The sequence below is a fragment of the Mustela erminea genome, chromosome X (assembly GCF_009829155.1).
Source record: "Mustela erminea isolate mMusErm1 chromosome X, mMusErm1.Pri, whole genome shotgun sequence".
NCBI lineage: Eukaryota > Metazoa > Chordata > Mammalia > Carnivora > Mustelidae > Mustela > Mustela erminea.
The window spans coordinates 128,185,123-128,203,498 of record NC_045635.1 but is presented as its reverse complement, the minus strand read 5'-3'; the positions used below and the strand labels follow the sequence as shown (position 1 = coordinate 128,203,498).

The 18,376-nt window shown below is 60.3% G+C and overlaps 1 protein-coding gene across 4 annotated transcripts in view; it reads left to right on the top strand.

Annotated features, from left to right (window-relative positions):
* The first annotated feature begins 11,733 nt into the window (after nucleotides 1–11,733).
* The window catches only part of HAUS7 (HAUS augmin like complex subunit 7), a 28,764-nt gene continuing 22,121 nt past the window's right edge, over nucleotides 11,734–18,376 (top strand). The window contains exons 1-3 of one of the 4 annotated variants that reach the window (XM_032329474.1): nucleotides 11,734–11,921; nucleotides 12,785–12,900; nucleotides 17,282–17,349. In XM_032329474.1, the coding sequence (XP_032185365.1) occupies nucleotides 11,814–11,921; nucleotides 12,785–12,900; nucleotides 17,282–17,349 (292 nt within the window). In that variant the 5' untranslated portion in view covers nucleotides 11,734–11,813. Of the gene's footprint in view, nucleotides 11,922–12,784; nucleotides 12,901–17,281; nucleotides 17,350–18,376 lie in introns of those variants that run through there. The other 3 variants (XM_032329476.1, XM_032329475.1, XM_032329478.1) reach the window with 3 other exon arrangements.

The window sequence follows — 18,376 nt, the reverse complement described above, 5'->3', positions numbered from 1 at the left end:
TCCCTCCTCTGCCCCCCCCCCCACAGACCCTTCCCTCAACCACGCCTTCCCTCGGCCTCCCTGGCTCCCCAGGCCCCCTCAGCCCCTTCCCCTGGGGCCTGGCCACACCCCGGAAGCTGCTAGGCTGTCGTTGAGCTTGAGCTCCTGCAGGGAGGCGGGCAAGGCTGGCTGGCTCTGAGGGTAGCGAGTTCCCATCCAGGTTCAACCGCTCCAGCCGCGTCAGATTCTGGGGAGCCGTGTGGCAGAGGGGAGAAAAGAAGGCTGGGGACTGAGGTGTCACCAGCCAGGCTAGGCTTTCTGGGCATGGCTTTGTGCCGATCCTGCCCAGGGGACACCTATCTGGCTGCGTTGTGGCTTCCCTGTTCCCACTTGGACCAGGTCCGTGAGGGTTTAGAGAGCCGCTACTCAGTTTCTTACAGAACCGACTCTCCCTTGTGGGGCCTGAGGATCTGTGCTGCTCTCCACACCCAGTTCTGGGCCGTGTCATCCCAAATCATTGGGTCCCCGCCATGCTGGGGACTCCGCACAGCACCCCCTCCAGGCCTTAACCCCCAGGAGAGAAGCAGTCGACACCTGGCGCCATCTCAGACCTGCCAGCCCTCCTCCCCAGGCTTGACCCCCTGGTCGCGGTGGGGGTGGGGGGGCTGCTGCACACCAGGAAGGCATAGGGGTGCAGGCCTCGGCATCCAGCTTGTTCTTGCGCTGGGACCTTTGGCAATTCCATTCTCTGTGCAGACATGGGGTGGTTTTATTCCCTTGTCCCCCTCCCCTCTGCCAGGACTTCCCCAACATGAGCCAGAGTAGCTGGCGCTTCTGTTTTTTTCTTTGAGAGCGAGAGAGAGCGAGAGAGCATGACTAGGGGGAGGAGTAAAGGCAGAGGGAGAGGCAGATTCCCCACGGAGCAGGGAGCCTGATGCGGGGCTCCATCCCAGGACCCCAGGATCCTGACCTGAGCCAAAGGCAAATGCTTCACTGACTGAGCCACCCAGGTGCCCCTGGAGCTGACTCTTCTGACTGTCCCAAGTCGGGGTATCTTCTCACTGCCAACCAGGACCCACAGGGAGGAGGGCCATTTCCAGGGACCACGAGGCAGCAGTCATAGTGGCTGAGGGTGTGGCCCTCTCACTCCGGTCACAGGGTGGGTATGGGGGCGGGGGTCACCTACCTGCCAGGTAGAGCACGGATAGGCCAGGGTCAGCCAGGGCAGGGATGTGTTTCGCCTTGAGATTGTTGCAGGCGACATCTGCCTGCCTGGGTCAGGACGCAGGAGGCGGGCAGAGAGGGCATGACCCGTTCTGCAGTGCCCAGGTCTGTGAACCTGTGTCTGGGCCCTTGCCGGCTTCTAGGCCTTTTCCACCCGCGGCCTGTGGTCTCCTTGCTATTGCTGCTACCTTGGCTTTGGCTGTGATCCTTCTTTTGATGCCGGCCCCCTGAGCCGGGGTGCTGGAAGGCCCCTGGAGGACAACAGACACGGCCCCAGGCTGGTCACAGAGCGAGAGGCCTGCCGAGGGACAGGAGATGCCTGGGCCCCCCAGGCCTGCCGGCAGATTGACCAGCCAAACTGCAGCACAGCACAAAGGACAACAGCTCAAATGGGGGCCCTGAAGCTAGGGCAGAGGAGCTGCCTTTGGAGGTTCCTCTCTGGCCTGCCCTGGGGCCGCTTAGGTCGGGCACACAGAGCAGGGTGGGGCCGAGGGGCCAGTGATGCCAGTGTGATTGGTGAGGACCAGACCAAGCCTCAGCCACTGGAGATCAGGCACAGCCCCATCACCCGCTGCGGGCTCCATGTGGGGGTTTCCTGTCCTGGCCAGTTCTCACCTTTGGGAGGCCTCCTGGGCTTTGGGCCCTTTCTCCTGGCTCCCCGACCTCCTGTTTTCCTGCCTTGGCCCTCTTTGGTAGCCACGGCTCCCTCTTGGGCTTGGGGGATCCTGCTGGCCTGCAAGGGCCTGAGCTTGGCAGCCTGGGACCTTGCTTCAGCCTCCATTTTGGCTAGGGCCCGTGGCTGGGACTCCACTCTGCTCCCAGACTGCTGTGGCGACTCCTTCCTCTGAGCTGGCCCTGGCCTGGCGGGAGCCTTCCAGCTGGGTGCTGGGGCCTGGCTGGGGGCTTTGTGGGCTCATTCCTTGAAGGCAGGCTGCACTTGTGGCCAGTCCAGGTGCCCTTCCTCAGGTCTGTCCAGGCCACTGTTGTCAAAGGCGTGCCGCACCTGACCTGTAGAAGGGGCTGATAGAGACTGGCAGGAGGTGCTTGGCCCCCACCTGGCTGAGAAGCAACACTTCCATCAGTCACAGGTTGGCACCCCTCCCTCCTCTCTCCGCCCAAGCCTCACTTCTGCTTGTCTCTCCTACCCTCAGGAGCTCTCGGCCTTCTGTCACAGACCCTGGAGGCCACCGAGTATCTCCTGCCTGCCCTTCCACAGCCCCAGAGCAGAGGATCCCAAGCACCAGAGAGAGAGCAGAGTGCAAGGTTACCCTGCCTGCCTCCCCTCTAACACAGGGCAGCCCCAACTTAACAAGCTCTGACCATGGGCATCCATTGGGGGTCCTGGGCCCAACCACCAGCTCCTCCCATCCCACACCTGGGCCTCGGGGTGGGGCACACAAACATGGTCTCCTGGGGCCCCTTGCGCTGCCTCTCCCAAGCCCTGAGTCCCGCACTTTCAGCCTCCCACACATCTCCCGGTCTCTTCAGTAGTTATTAGGGCAGCCGACTCCCCACCCAGCAAACCTGGTTCCATTACTCCAGTCCCCCGGGGGGGCTGCCTTTCCTCCCCTGCCCTCCCCTTGGGCTATGGGCCCCAGGCCTCCCAGAGTCTGTCGTGCCCCCTTGCCCTCCAGAGAGGGTTCCCTGAGGCCCGTGGGAACCCCCCAGCCCCCTCAGAAACACCCAAGGTGAGCACTGGGTGGGCAGCCTTGGGGCAGACTTGGGGTGACCAGGCTTCTCTCCTTCTGCCCCCACCCCTGGAGGGAGAGTCCAATAACAAAGTAGAGGGTCCCCTCCTGTCAGCCTTTTCCTGCTGGTGCCACCTACTCACCCCTGGGGGGTCCAGGCCAGCTGGGCAGCGGCGGCTGTGGGGTCAGCGGGCCCACAGGGGCCGGTGTGGCCATGGGCTCTCTCAGGCTCGGCCCCTGCTTGGCCAGGGCCCCTCCAGGGCAGCACCCCACCCAAGGAGCTGGGACTGGGAGCATCAAGCTCTTCATGGCCACTTCGCTTGGGCCGGCCGAGGGGGTGAACGGCTGGGGGCGGCGGAAGTGCGGCCGCTGCGGGGCGGGGCGCGAGTGGGACGGTGCGCCACAGTCCTGCTCCCTGGCCTCCCGGCCCTGGCTGCGGCGCCAGGAGCCTCCCCCACCTACGGCAGTCCTCCCCCAGGAAGGACCCCCCTCAAAACAAATACCTCCCTAGGCCTTGCCCTGAACCTCCTCCCAACAACCCCTTCTCCCACCTGAAGAGAAAGAGAGATTGATTTTTTTCTTGGACTTGAGTGCTCTTGGTCTTTTGCTCTGAGGCCTGCATTTATTCTCCACTGGACTGGGCCCAGGGTCCCCCATGAATGGGGTTTCTGTCTCTATACACAGCAGACCTGTGAGGCCCACCACAGGCCAAGCCGCCCGCCCCAGGCTGCCAGGTCCTATGGCCACGGCTGGGAAAGGAGAGGGGCTGGGCCTTGCAAGCAGCCTGTGGGCTTCTGCCATGGGCTCCGGGGCCAAGGCCTCCCAATTCCTGAGCAAAGCACACTTGGGCAGAGCTAGGGTGGCAAGCATGGACCCCAGCCCTTAGGGCCCCAGCGGCCTCTGGGCACAGGCCAGCTCAGGCTGGTGCTTCTACCAGCTCCCTGACTACCTCGAGGCAGCTCCTTTCCCCGGAGAACCCCATTTTGTCCTCTGGAAAAAGCCGGGGGTGGGAAGTTCCACATCCCCCAGCCTCCCCAGCTGCACCCCACCCCCACACTAAACTGTTTGTGAGCCAGGGGCTGCTGGGTCCCAGTGTGACCATTGTCATCGGGCAGCCCCACAACGCCCCCTTGCCTTGGGCATGCCCTCTTGGTCAGAGGGACACCTGCGGATCACGATGGGACGAGGTGAGAAGGAAGCCGGGCCTGAGGGAAGGGGGTGGCTGACCATTGGCCTCTGGGCCGACCCTCAGAAGGCCCCAGCCCCAGGCCTTGCTGTGGGAGCCGAGGGCGGGCGGGCGGGCGGTTGGGGGCTGGCAAAGAGGCCTCGTCTCACCACATGGCTCTTTGGGGCCAGCTTTGAGGAAGCTTTTCCTACAGTTCTGTCCAGCGTTGACTTATGTTTGGAAGCAATCTGAAGAAATGAGTTAATTGTGGGCAAGGCTTGGGTGGAGGGGAGAGGGGGAAGTTGGGGGAGGGTGCAGGGAGAGGGGAGCAGGCCAGGAAGAGCCATGTGGAAGGAGCTTCGCACTACCATCTGGGGTTCAAGGTCTCCGTCCAGGGCCGCAGAGGAGTGTGTGAGATGCAGGAGGGGGTGGGGGGCGGTCGGGGATGGGAGCTTCCAGCAAGATGGTCTTGGCTGGGCTCCTCGACATTTGTACATGGGGGTCTGCGAGCAGGGTGCAATGGGGATGTGGGCATTGCTGCCTTCAAGGAGCCCCCATGCCAGCTGACAGTCCTTTGAGAGCCACACAGGGTCCACTGGCACCCTCTCCCTTGTCCCATCTAGGGCTCTTGTTTATGGCCTGAATCTGGGACTATGCCACACACAGACCAGAGGCAGAGACTGTCTGGAGAGTGCGCGTGATCAAGTACCTTGGGAGCCAAGGATGAAGCCTCCTACGAGCCCGTGTGGCCCTGGGGCACACAGGGTGTCCTGGGCTAGAGGATTGCTGAAGCTCTGGGAGGGGGAACCTTCAGGCGAGGGAGGCCAGAGATATGCTGGGGAGACACGGGAAGTTCGTGGAGAGCACTCTCAGCCTCCCCAGTACAAAGAAGGAAACGAGAGGGGGTAGGGCGTGCCCAAGTCAAGGCATTGTCTGAGGAGGGGTCCTGAGATGGGCCCTTGGAGTGGGACTGCGCTGGAGCCCTTGCTCTGACCCTCCCCCTGCCTGGGGAGGGATTCTGGAATCCTGGCCCCCAACCCATTTCCCCTGTTCGTGCCGCTCCCCAGGCGCTGACTAAACATCCTGCCATCTGGTTCCCATTAGCTGGGCTGGGGGCGGGAGGAAGCCTGCTCCCAGGTTTCTCTGGCACGGCAGGCTGGAGGAGGGAGGGACCCCGCTTCTACCCACCTAGGCAGGAAGGGGTGAGGCCTGGGCCCTGTCAGTTTCCCAGCTCCTATGGAGTCCTGTCTTGCTGTGCTTCTCCTGCTGGGGACCCAGTGGCCACCTGGCCACCTGCTATGTCCAGTCTTGCAGCACCTGGACATCGTGGGGACCTCGAGGAAACCCCCAGCCTGCAGGGGTAGAGGGCTCAGCAGAACGAGACACAGCTCACTCGTGGACTTGGGCTGGGGCAGGCAGGGCCCCCGGCCAACACTAACCCTGAGCCTAGTGTCTGGAGCGCAGGGTGGGAGGGGTGTCGGGATTTTCCAGGAACCAGGGATACAGCCTGGGGGTTGCTGGAAAGAGTTTTGGGCTCACAGCTCTGCCCTGGACAGACTGGCCATGTGATGTCGGGAGCAAGTCTCCCTGCTCAGGGCCGCGGCCTCTCCATCTTAATGTAGTGGGTGTGCTCTGCTTACCAAGTTCTAGAATCTTCTCCTCCTGCCCTGCCCTGCCACGTGGGCCACTGTCCACACGCTCATGTACACCCATTCACACACGTACCCATACAAGTCAGGGGCTCTGACTGGCAGCCAGGAGGGGCCAAAGCAACACTTCCGTCCCTCAAGTCTTAGAAACACACAGCTGACAGTTCTCGCATCAAGAGAGGACTGGAAAACGGGTTCTTCGCTCAGGGAATGTTCCTAGGCCCCCTGCTCCGGGTGACACCATGCCGGGCACTGTGTGGGGAGCCCCGCCTCCAGCTTCCCCGTGCTTCTCGAGCTGGCTGTGTAGGGGGGAGCACGGGGAACCCCGTCAGAAGGAAAGAAATGGCCACGGTGGCTGGAGGGAGGGCTACTTTTGAGGGGGATTCATATGAGGGCCGTGAGGAAGGGATGTTCGGGGGGACTCTTCCCTGGAGCTTTGCCTGCCCCTCAAAAGGGCAGAGGAGTTAGCCAGTAGGCCGGTGTGGCGCAGCAGCCCGCGGGGGGGAGGAGCCGGGCTGGCTTCGCAGGGCGTTCTGTGCGCGGCAGGCCGGTTTTGCCCATAACCTTGAAGGAAACAGGGAGCCATGGTGGGCTTCAGAGCAGAGGCCTCGCACAGTCTGACTTCCATTATAGAAGGGTTTCACAGGCGACTTATCAGGGCACAAGTGAGAAGATATGAGCCAGCTGCACCCCCTGGGGGAGAGAGGAGTGTGGCTCCGGCACGGTAGAGGCTGCAGGTAAGGGGAGCGGGGAGACTCAGATGCTGAGGGCAGAGTGAGCCTGGGGCGGGCTCAGACAGGTGATCACACAGCCGAGTGGCGAGGTCCGGAGGGTATTTCCACGCATGCATCTCCAAAGCTTGAGGCCACGGTCCGGGCTGCTCGTCCTGCTCGCCCACCATCGGTCGCTTGCTCAGTGCATTGAGCCACCACTATGTACCAGGCCCTTCCACAGTGGCTCTGCAGCCAGAGACACACCCTCGGCATGACCACCAGGACGAGGGAGCAGGCGCATTCCTGAGCCTTCGTCATGTGTCCAAGCTACATGGGCGCGGGGCTCTGTCTGTGGGAGGCCGTGGGAGGGCATCTCTAGTATATAAACAAGGGTATGGGGGCCTTTTCCCCCTTCAAGCTTTGAGAAGAAAAGAGCCAAACTTCCGATGCTCTCTTCATGTTGCCTGCAGTTTCTTCCCCAGAGAAAGCCCATCTTGTTGTAATGCCGTTAAAACCTCAGAGGATCTGGTCCCAATTAAACAACTTTTTTTGCAGACGCTTTTGTGAGCACTAAATACATCAGGCCATCCTGAGACCTGGTGTTCCTGAGTGGGGGCGGGGGGAGAGGGAGGGCAAGAGACCAAGAGAGACAGGGAGACTGAGAAAGGGGAAAGAGGGAAGGGGTACAGGGAACCCCAAGCAGGACGATGACGGCCGGCGGTGGGGCGGTGCTCGGGGTAGAGGAGGGCTGTGATTGGAATGGGGGCATGTGGGGGCCACTTGCCCATCTCCCTTCCCCCTCTGAAACTCAGCCTGTTCCTGCCCATAATGTGGGCCCCGCTCCACTCCATGTGGGGGCTAACCTCTGCCCCTCCCGATGGGCATGGGGGGTGCGGCTCAGGCAGGAAGCAGAGGCTGGGTGCTGGCTGGGGGTGGGGTTCTGGGAAGCCGAGGCCGAGCACCCCCCCCTCCCCCGCCTGGCCCTCCGGAGTGGGCACGTTCGTGTTCCAGTCCTGGCGCCTGCGTCTCCAGCTCCAGACGTATGTGACTCAGCCCTGCCGGCTCTGCCAAGCCGTCTAGACCCAAGTGTCTCCCTGTGGAGGGGGCCATCCCGCTGGCCATTTCCTCTTCTGCTGCCCGGGGAGCGCCTGAGCCCCCGCACATGTGCAGCCGCCCCCTCTCCCCCTGCTCCTGCCCCTGCCCCCTGCCTTGTGGGCCTCTGCCAGCACAGCGCGGCCACCCTCACCCCTCACCCTGCGGGGCACATCGCAGCCCGGGCCCCTGCCCAAGAGGAACATGAGGGCTTGAGCTGGGACCCCAAAGGCCTCCAGGGGCCCGGCCTGCACCCCTCCCCACCTCAGTTTTGGAGTCTGGGTCAAGAGGGCAAGTGAACAGCTTGACTGTGTCCGCCCTGGCCCCTCCAGCCCCGTGTTCATTCTCACTAACGGATCCATGGGATTCCTGGGGGTCCACCTCCTGGTTGGCACCCTAGCTCTGTCCACACCCCTACAAGACCCTGCAGGGTGGGAGGACTTCACAGACCCTCTCAGACCCTAGGGGTGGTCTGCGATCTGATCTGGGTCTTAGGCGTGTGAGATGCATCCTTGCAGGAGACTGTGGCCTGGGAGGGGCTGGCATCCCCTTGGCTCCAAGGACTGCTCAGCAGCAGGAGGTGAGGCCGGGATCCTGGAATAGGAGGCCTAGGACAGGCCAAGGTTTCCTTAGGTTTCCTGCGGGCAGGGAGCCTGCTGTCCCTGCCTTAGCACAGGGACCAGAAGTGACAGGAAGAGGCGGCCAAGGTCCCAGAACAGCCTCTCCATTCTCATGTGCTGGTGGACTCCCGGCGTCCACACGGAGGTCTAGACAGACAGCATTCTAGAATGCGCTGTCATCAGTCAGCTCCTAGATCGATAGTCTCATCTGTCCTGTGCTTGGGGCAGGCTGCCATCTGTCAGGTCTGTGGTGGCAGCTCTAGAGCCCTCTGGACTTCCAAGACTCCAGGTGTGTGTCCTTGGCCAGACCGGTCCCCAGGGCCTTGAGGTGGGTGAGTAACAGCTCCCCGAAGGTTATGTTGACATCACCTGTGTTCCAGGGGCCCCTTAGGTCTCATGGCCCATGTGGAAGGTTGGGCGCTCACGTACAAACTCCCTGTGCTTACTTCCCGGTTTTCCGCTCCTCCTCTCATCCGTGGGAGCGTGGCTGGTTTTGAGTGGGCTCCTGGCTGGCACAGGTGTGTGGGCCGGCTGCGAGACCGGGGCACCAGGGCTGACGGTACCCAACAGCTTGGCACAGTAGCTCAGTCAGGGGCAGAAGAGAGAAGTCGGGGAAGGAGGGGGAAGGGGGCACCGAAGAGACAGACTTTATCTCGCCAGTGGAGAGTCCTGGCCTCAGACCGTCGTCAGCCTGACCTCATTGCCATGTCTCATTCCTCCCCCTATCCAGTGTCAGGACTGGAGAGGCTCCTTGTTCCATAACTGAATCCTTCCTCTAAAATGTCACACGCTCCCCACTTGCCTTTTCTTCAAGTGCCTGCATGTGGTGCTTACCAGGGCGTGTGGTGACGAGTCCCTTCACTTCCTCTAAACTTGGGGCTGAGGAGAGTGGGAGTTGGAAGGAGCCTCTGTCCCTCAAAGGCTCCCCTCTTTCAGGGGCAGGAGTTTATGGGGAACAAGGCCTTCAGCTTCCATCAGAAGCAGCAGAAGCCAGTCTGCTTCCTCCTCCTCGATGGAGAGGGGAACCCCTTGAACTCCAGCTTCCCTTGACTGGCTGTGTGTGCTGGTGGGGGGCGGGGTGGGGGGGTGGGTCCCCCCCCACCGAACCCTGGGATCTGAGCATTATGGTGGGGAGGCTCTCAGGGCCCCTCCTCCTGCCTGATGCCCTGCACAGCTCCCACCAGCAGCTGCTGGTCCAGGGCTGGGAGGCCTCCTTCACAGCCTGGTTGGCTGCCCATTTCTATGCCCACTGCACGAAGTGAGGTGCCTCACGTGGCTGGCTGCCTTGGGCCGCACCGGCTGCCAGGCCATCCCCGGCACAGCGGGGCCGGTGCCTGTCAACTGGCCTCATTTTCCAACCTGTTTTCCAAGTACTGACACATGGCCGAGGCCTGGCTGGGACCCATGGCCAAGTTTCCCCTATGATCAGGAGGCTGGCTCTTGTGGCATGAAGTGCATCTGTCTGCCCAGGGAGCCACACTCTCCACTGACCCCCAGTCCCCACCGAATCCCCTCCTCAGTGGACAAGTCCTTCACCCTCATTTTTGGCCCCTCACCCACCGCAGCCTCCTTCACAGAACCCAGGGGGCTTTGGGCAGAAAGGCCTCTTAGAGGCCCGTCCTCTCCTTCCTCTCCGTGGTTATCTGCCCTTTCACATCCCTACCCACCTCCCTGGGCTTACACACCTCCCAGGATAGGGAACGTTCTCCCTTTCCAGGCAGCCAGCTGGGGTTTGGGCAGTGTCCTCTGGGAGAGGCGCTTCCCTGTATTGAGCTCGAGTTCAAGTTTCCAGAAGCTTCTATCAGCTGGATCCTTCTCCCCTCCCACGCCAGTGAGAGGCCCAGCAGTCTCTGTTCCCACCCAGTCTCCAACCTTTCCAGTGGCGGATGCTCGGGAGGCACCATGATTTAGTGGTGGTGTGCACAGGTCTTCGGCAGCCACCTCCATGAGCTGAGGGCTGGCCAGCACGTCCTCTGTACAGGACGATGGACCTCATGACCTCTGAAGATGGTTTTCTCCCTTCGAGGGCATGCCAATCCCTCCACGTCGCACCCCATGCCATAGACAGAGCTGCTGAGTTGGGGAAAGGCTGCTTAGAGCACTGGCTCCATCAGGCTGGGTGGAGAAGGGGAATTTTCTTCCAGAATACACAGGGGCTTGTTTCTTCCTGATCCTCAGGAGCAGAGGATATGGGAGGGCGGGGGAGGCCACCACACTGCTGTGGTTTCTCCCGCCAAATTCCCTAGTCCTAGGAAAGATCCACAAAAAAACCCACAAGAATTTGAATGTCTGAGCTGGGGCTGTGATTGAAATGAAATTTTTTAAAAAGAAAGAAAGAAAAACAAAAACAAAAAGAGGGAAAAAAAGATTAAAAAAAAAAAAAAAAAAGCAGTCCAAAGCCCCTACAGCCTTCAGCTGCCAGAAGGGCCCAAGGCAGCAGCCATGCTGGACAGAGGAAGGGACCTTATGGCGCTTTGCATGCCCCTTCAGCTCACTTCCAAGGCTCCGTGTCCTCAGAACAGCCTGGAATTACAAACCATTCAGTAAGCAATCACATCCTGCCCCACAAGGCCAGGCTCGGGTCTTTTTCTAACCCAGACTCTTGGAGACCCCTTCGTCTGAGGACAGAGCTGAGAGCCCCTTCCTGTCACTCAAATTACTGTAGTTGTGTCCTGCGAGGTCCCTGGGTGTCCCTGTGTCTAGATTTGCCTCCTGATCCCTCTTTTCAGAAGGTGGCAGGGCAGGGAACAGAGGACGGAGAACTCCCGAGAGGACAGAGCTGGCAGCAGCTGCCTGCCACTGGCTCTGGACTCCCTGGGCACCAAACACCTTCAGCTCCTTCCCGCCTCCTCAGATCAGCAGGTGTCAGGGATGGGGGCGTTGGCGGTCTGGAGGCAGATGGGTCGTCAGATATTATGCCAGACTCATTAAGTTCAAGGGCTGTGAGAGATGCAAAGAAATTTGTAAGTGGACAGGGTGGGAAGGAGCCACAGAACCTTCCAGGAAGATGAAAGACAGAGTCGGGGAGGAAGGGGGGTAAGCAGCAGGGTCCAGCACAATAACAGTGAATATCTACATGGCGCTTTGGACGTGCAGGCATTGTCATAGGAATTATTACCTCATTCCATGTTTATTGCAACCCCGTGAGGCAAGCGCTCTCATTTATTCCCCATTAGGTGAGGGCAAGAAGGCACAGAGAGGTTAGGGAAGCCGCCCAAAGTCATTCAGCTAGTGAGTAATGCGGCCGGACTGGAACCCAGGAACTGCCCTCTATCTACAGCAGTGAGCGTGGGAAACGGGAGATAGAGCCCCGCACAGGGAGCCAGGACGCTCCAGTCCGGGTTGAGTCGCACCCGCAAGGCGCCTCCCCATCCTCTAGAGGAGCAGCCGACCGAGGCAGGAGCGCCCTCTCCTGGGGAAGGCTCTTCCCGACGTCCGCTCGGCCGGGGCCGAAGAGAGTCCCGCCCAGTTCTCCCGCGCCCCGCCCCTTCCCCGAGGCCCGCCTCCTGGGTGGTGCCCAGGCGCGTGTGGAGCTGCGGCCCAATGGGAAGGCGCGGCGGGAGAGGGGTGGGAAGGCCGGCGCGGACCGGAGGGCGGGAGGAGCGCGGGGCTTTGCGTGTGATTGGCAGCCGGGTCGGCCAGTGAGCCCGAGGCGGGGGCGGCCGCGGATCAGAGCGCGAAACATGGCTGGGGTGGGTGGCGGCGTTCGTGGCGGCGGCTACAAGAACGACGGCGATGAGGGCGACGAGGGCGTGCTGCAGGCGGCCGTGCAGGTGTTCGCGAAGCTAAAGGTGCCGCGGATCCGGGAAAGCTCCCTGGGGCAGCCGGGGGCCGGGCGGCGGGCTGGGCAGGGCCTACTGCGGAAGTAGACAGCGCCACAAGCGCGGCCACGTCTCTCAGTTACCGGCCGCGGCCCTTTCTGGCGTCCCTGCTCCTTGGGCGGCCTTGGGACTTCGCGCTTGCTGTCTCCGTGGTCCGCGCCTTCTAGTTCCGGCCGACGCCACGCGCGTGCTGCACCTTAACTTACGGACCTTGCCGTGCGCCCGAAGCATCTGACGCGGGGACCGCACGGGCCCTGGCCTCTGGGAGCTCGCGGGGTCTAGAGGGAGACAGGCAGAGCCCGTGCCACCCTGTCGAGTCAGTGTCAGGTGCCCGTGGTGACAACAGTGGGGTCAGATAACCATCCCAGGTGCCGCGCGCACAGCCGCTGCCCTGCCTCACTCCGTCACCCGTCTCCCATCACTTTCCCCTCCTCCCACCCTGACACTGCACATAGGCGCTATGCTGCCTTTCCCTCTGGTCCCATAGCTGGGAGCCTGGCTCAGAATCTCAAGAATCTTGCCAAAGCCTCTAGTTGCCACTAAGTCTCACTGCTGTGTGAGCCTAGAACGGGCGTACTTACAGGAGGTTAGGTTACTTACAGGCCGCTGGGGATGTGCACTGAGAACAAGGAAGACTTAACACTGGGCAAGATGGAGGGAGCGCCGTCCCCCCCCCCCCCCCCCGCCCGGGGTGCGAGCTGCAGAGCCTGTGTATGCTAACAAGCCTGGTGTGTGCTTGGGGGTTACTAAATGTGTGTGTGAAGGAAGTAGCATTTCAATCCTTAAGTCATACTCACTTTCTAAAGCTTCCTGGTTTTCCTTGCCTTGCTTAGGATCTCAAGTGCCCGGTCCTTGAGGGTCTTTATATCACAGAACCTACGACCATTCAGGAACTGCTCTGTAGTCCCTCGAAGTACCGCTTGGAAATCCTGGAGTGGATATGTGTTCGGTAACGTCTTCCTTTGTTCCTCCCCGCCCCGGGGTGCACCAGGCACCACTTAGCTCACCTGGGAAAGCGTGGGCGTTCGATACTCCCACACAGTTCCACACCCCGCTGCAGGCCACCATGAGAGCAGCAGGTTGGGTAGGAAGTGCCAGCCGTGCAAACCATGCGCAGATTTGCCTTGGAAGTGCTGCTCCCCATGCCCCGGCCAGTGCTTTAGCTGGTCTGTTTGCCACCTTGCTCTACTAGTTTGAGAGCTGGCGGGGGCTTCAGTTCTTTTACTCTCAGACTGGACTTGTGGCCTGTCATGCGTCTGTCCGTTGAGGAGTGACAGGCAGGGCCAAGACCCTGTTTTCCCAGTCCTTCAGTTCAAGAAGTGCTGTGGTGAGTGTGTGTAGCTCTGTGCAAGGGAAGCGAGGGCTACCCAGATGGCAAGGTTGGTACGGGAGTCCCTCGGGAGGCCAGCTCTGGGCCCATTCCTCCTCAGCTTGGCCCCTATACCCTCACAGCTCAGGAAGATGCCTGGGCACAAGCCTGCTGGTGGAGCAGTGGGCATGTGGCCTGCCCCCAGCTGGCGCACCTACTGGACCGTAGGAGGTCAGCAGGCCTGGCCCTGGGCTGGGTGTCCTACGAATGGCTGGGACGGAGTGGAGGCATTTTCATGTCTGAGCCGTTGTACTTCAAGCCCCCTGTCCTGGTGGCCCCCAGGCCCTCCCCCAGGCCCCTCCCCAGGGCTCTGCTCAGAGAGCTCTCATACCCTTTTGCTCTCTCCCCTGGAAACATTCTCAGGTCTGTGCATAACCTTCAAAGACCCAGCTCACACATCCCAACTCCTTTTGAAAAGTCTCCAGCTCCTGGGCCGAAACCTATCCCTCTTTCCCTCGGACCCCCACGACCTTTCGAGCACACCCGCCCAGAGCCCTCAGCACATTGGTTCTGTCTTGGCCTGCTGTCCTCTCTGGCTCTCCAAAGCACTGGAAGCTGCTGGAGGGCAGATACCAGGCAGGACTTGTGAGTCAGCCCCAGAAATGCGCCCCTTGAAATGTGCTGCAGTCTGTTGGCTGATAAGCAGGTTCATGGACACACGCACACCCATGTATCATTCCGGGAGCCTCAGGCACGGATGGGTGTCCACAAGGAGTGGGGGCTCTGGTGGCTGCAAAAGGCCCCGGCATGAGTCTTGGTGTTGGGCGTACCTCAGCACTCCGAATGTTATGGATGTTGGCGTGGGGGAGGTGGCACTTGCTGTGGGAGGGGACAGGTAATGGTGGGTGCTTGTTTCAGTAGGAGTGTGGAATCGAGGTGTGGGAGGCAGAGCTGGGCAGCAGTGTCCTGGCCAGCAGCGTGGGGCAGCTCCTGCCTTGCAAGCCACAGGAGGGCCTTTCCCCTTTCTGCTCTGGGCAGGGCAAGCATGGGGCCCGGGACGCCGCATACTAAAGTTGGCATTTCGGCAGGGTGACTTAGGGGTTCTGTGGTGGATGGATTTGGAGGGGAGACAGTGGAGGTGGGGACACTGGTATGGAAACTGTTGCCACAGTCCCAGGCAAAGATGGCAGGAGCCTGGCTCACATGATGGCCACCGCCAGCCCTGGGACGACCAGTGTGTGGTCCAGCACTCTGGGAGGAGGGGCAGTGGTGGGGATGCCTAGGCCAGTGCAGGGGTCTCGAGTGTTCCCCCCAGGAGGAGGGGGGGCCACAGCCATGTCTTGGAGAAGCTCTCATGGGAGGGAGCCCAGGTTTGCCTGGCTTAGGCTGAGGCTGGGCAGTGGGTCACCCTGCTGGGTGGGAGGGATGGGTGGTAGTCTCTGGGTACATTCTTCAGATGCTTTTAGTACTTTTATAAATACAAGCAGCTGAATTCTTTCAAAGAATACACAGGGAACGTACAGTTACTTCTTGTGATCCCAAGCTGGCAAAAGGCCATAGGCCTTTTAAGGTCCCAAAAAGAGGATTGGATAGACTTCAGCTTCTCCCACATTTCAGATCGGCTTTCTCTGCACGTGCCTTCACCCCTTCAGCCCTCGGTCAGGGTCGCCTTGTCCTGCCCGTTCTGGGTGGAATCTGGAAGCTGCAGCCAGCATTGGCCTTGGGGCTCGGCATGCTGGCTCTGGGTGGCCCGGGCACTGAGCAGGCCCTCGGTGTGGGGGCAGGGCAGAGCTGCAGGGCCCCCAGCGTGGCTGAATTCAAGGCACCTGCGTTTCCTTGGCTCCTGAACTATACTTGCTCTGGAGGCCTTGAGTGCCTGTACTTTCTGCCCTGCTCCCTGCTGCCTCAGGAAGATCCGCTTCAACGGAAGCCCACCCTCAGTGAGGTCACTTCGGCTTTTGTGGATTTGTTCTTCAGTGTGTGGAAGTGGGCTCCAGCCTGATGGGGTGCTGAGCACGCTCTGTTCCTTGGTGCCTCCTAAGTGGGAATGTTGCCCAGCGACCAGGCCCTGGACCCAGCGTCTCAGCACTTTCCGTGGTAGGGCCTCTTTCTGCCCCTTCTGCCCTGTCCCTCTTTGGCAGAAGAGCTGGTTGCCTCACTGAGTCACAAAGTCACAGGCAGCGCAGCTGAGGCCCACCCCTCAACTGTAGTCCTGCTGTGCGGGGCCCCGGACCTCAGGTCTGGGACAGCCCCGCCTCCTCCCAGGGCCCCAGGACAGCCAGGGCAGGTGCGGCCTGGGAGGTGGGCATTCATCTGGAGGCATGGTCCTGGGGAAGGGGAAGTGAGCCCTCTCCATGGGACAGCTACTGTGCCCTCTTCTGCCGCTAGGTCGGCAGGTCCCTAGCCCTGGCAGGCGTCCACACTGTGATGGCAGAGTAGAGTCTTGGCCCTCACTGTCCTGTGGAAAGAGCCTCTCAGCTTTCTGTAGGGAGGGCTGGCCCTGGCAGCCAGCTCCTGGGGCTCCCCGGCAAATGGGCAGCAGTCTCGGCTGTGTGAGCGAGGCTCCCATGGCCTAGGTGCTGTGCTAGGCCTGGAGCTCATGTGTGGGGCTGTAGTGCTCAGACGGGGCCCTGCTCCCGGTGGAGACGTCCGGGAGGCCTGCCAGGTATCGTAGCCCTTTACTGCCTTTGGATGTGGTCTGTGTGTGGAAACGGTTTTGCCCATCAGCTTGCTGTCTCTAGGCAAGGTGCTTAGGAGTGGCCACTGTCCCGTTTATCTGTCTGGTCTCGCCAAGGCTGGGGCCCTGCTGGGGCCCTGCTGCACCCACGGGAGGCGGCTAGGATTGCTGTCTCCCAGTCCAGAGGCTGCAGCTGTGATCCCAGAGCCTGTCACACTGGGAGCCCTCAAACGGTTTGAAGCTGTGACCTGGAGTAGGATAATCTCACAGTGATTTAAGCTTTTCTAAAAAGAGAAAATGTCCTTGTTTTGAAAGAGTGAAGCATGGACGTGTACTAATGGCAGATTATTCGGTGGCAAGAGGCCGTGGCGTTTATTTGTTCACATGCACTGGTTGCCTTGTTTGTGCCGGCTGCCGTGGCCTTAGGCCCCAAAAGTATGGAATGGAAGCTTATCGCGTGGCCTCAGCGAGCCTGCCGTCTGGGAGCCCGGTGGGAGGACGGTGCCCAGGTCCTGCTGGGCCGGAGGGGTGCCAGAGGGTCCATGGGCTTGCCTGGCCCTTCCCCAGCTTCCCTGGGGAGACGGTGTCAGCCGTGGGCTCCTTGGGATGAGGCCGAGCCAGTGCGCTTGCGTCAGGTGGGAAGAAAGTACTACAGGCCCAGAAGAGCAGACGTACATGTGTGCGGAGAAGTGTGAGCGGAACCCAGGCAGGATGCGCAAGGGTGCCGGAGCGGGCGGGGCCTTGGTGGGCATCCTTCAAATGAGCCTGCGCCATGGTTCCTTCTGAGAAAGAGCTCAGAGCTCCAAGGAATTCAGGATTTTCCTCTTGGGCAGTCATTTTGTGTTTTTATGGTGAGAATTTAAAGATTTTATTTACTTATTTATTTGAGGGAGAGTGTGCACACAAGTGTGAGAGACAGAGTACGAGCAAGGGTAGGGGCAGAGGGAGAGGGAGAAGCAGGCTCTTAGCTGAGCAGGGAGCCTGCCGATAGGGGACTGGGTCCCAGGACCCTGGGATCATGACCTGAGCCGAAGGCAGACACTTCACCAACTGAGCCACCTGGGAGCCCTATCGTGAGAATTTAAAATTTCAGTATTCAGATTCACATTTCTGAGCTATGCTTTCAGGAATATTTTGTGTTTTTTTTCCCTAGACAATTTATGGAATTGAAATTTACATCACATAAAATTTACATCACATAAAATTACCATCTTGAAGTGAATATTTCAGTGTAATTTAGCACATGCACAAATAATTCGCTTTTCTAGAGCATGTGTAAGGAGGGGTCATGAGGAGACCTCTGCTGCCTGCTCAGGACTGATGAATTTTGCTCTTTCCCTGCAGGGTCTGTCCGTCCTGGCAGGACAAGTTCAGCTCGCTAAAGGGGGCCCCGGTCGAGGTGAAGGTCCAAGGTGGGTCTGTGTTAATGGAGTTGGAGTTGGGTGGTGGATTCTGGACAATTCTGAGCTGGTGCGTGGCCTTCTTAGCAAGTTGTACTGAATTTCCTATTGGATGGTGTTTACTTCTGGCTGGTGCACACCCTGGAGATCTTGCCAGAGCCTTCTAGAATCAGGGCACGCCCTTCCACACACTTAGACACTGTGCATGGGCAAGGAGGACAGTTCCTCTCGTAGGGGCGTGCAGATGAGACCAAGGATGGTTGCCCTCTGCGGCCCATCCAGCAAGGCACCGGAGGCAGAGACTGGTTCTGGCTGATGCTTCCGGTGTTTCTGTCCCTGTCTTCCTGCTGTGTGCACTCTGGGCCGCTCTCCTGGGCAACCGTCCGTAGGGGCTTGTCTTGTAGCGGCTTCTTTTTGATCCTTTGTGGGCAGAAACTGTCTGTAATCTGGTAACGAACATTAGGTAAAGGGGTGGGAATTACAGTCCTCACAATGGTGTCTAAAAGTCAAACTTTCTGTGGGCCTGCATTTGGCTCAGCTACTCCAGGGTGGGTGACCTGGACCCTGGAACCCCAGTGCAGGCCCCCGCTGTCACTGCCAAATTAATTACCCAGGGATATTGCCCCCCGAGGCTGAAACGGGCTGACAGAACAGGGTGTTGTGTCTTGGAGCCTGTAGGCCTGGCCTGTGGGCCGGTCTGGGCTGCACAGAAGTGCTCCCCCTCCCCTCCGTGTGTTATGTCTGGCACTTTCCTACTGATGGGACCGTGTCAAGGCCAGGTGAAACTGGCCATCAGACTGCATCGGAATTCTTTAACACGCACCTGCACATGGATGCCAACCCCGCCCTTAGCTCCACCAGAGACTTGACTTGCCATTCCCAGCCTTAGTTTCTTCTTCCGTCAAGCAAGGGTGATAACCTGAGCCTTGCCTGCCTCTGGGGAGTGCGCTGAGTGTCAGAGCAGGCGGCAGATACGAGTGTCTGTCAGAGGGTATAACCCTCCCGAGGAGGATCAGGGTGATTCCTAACTCATTCGACC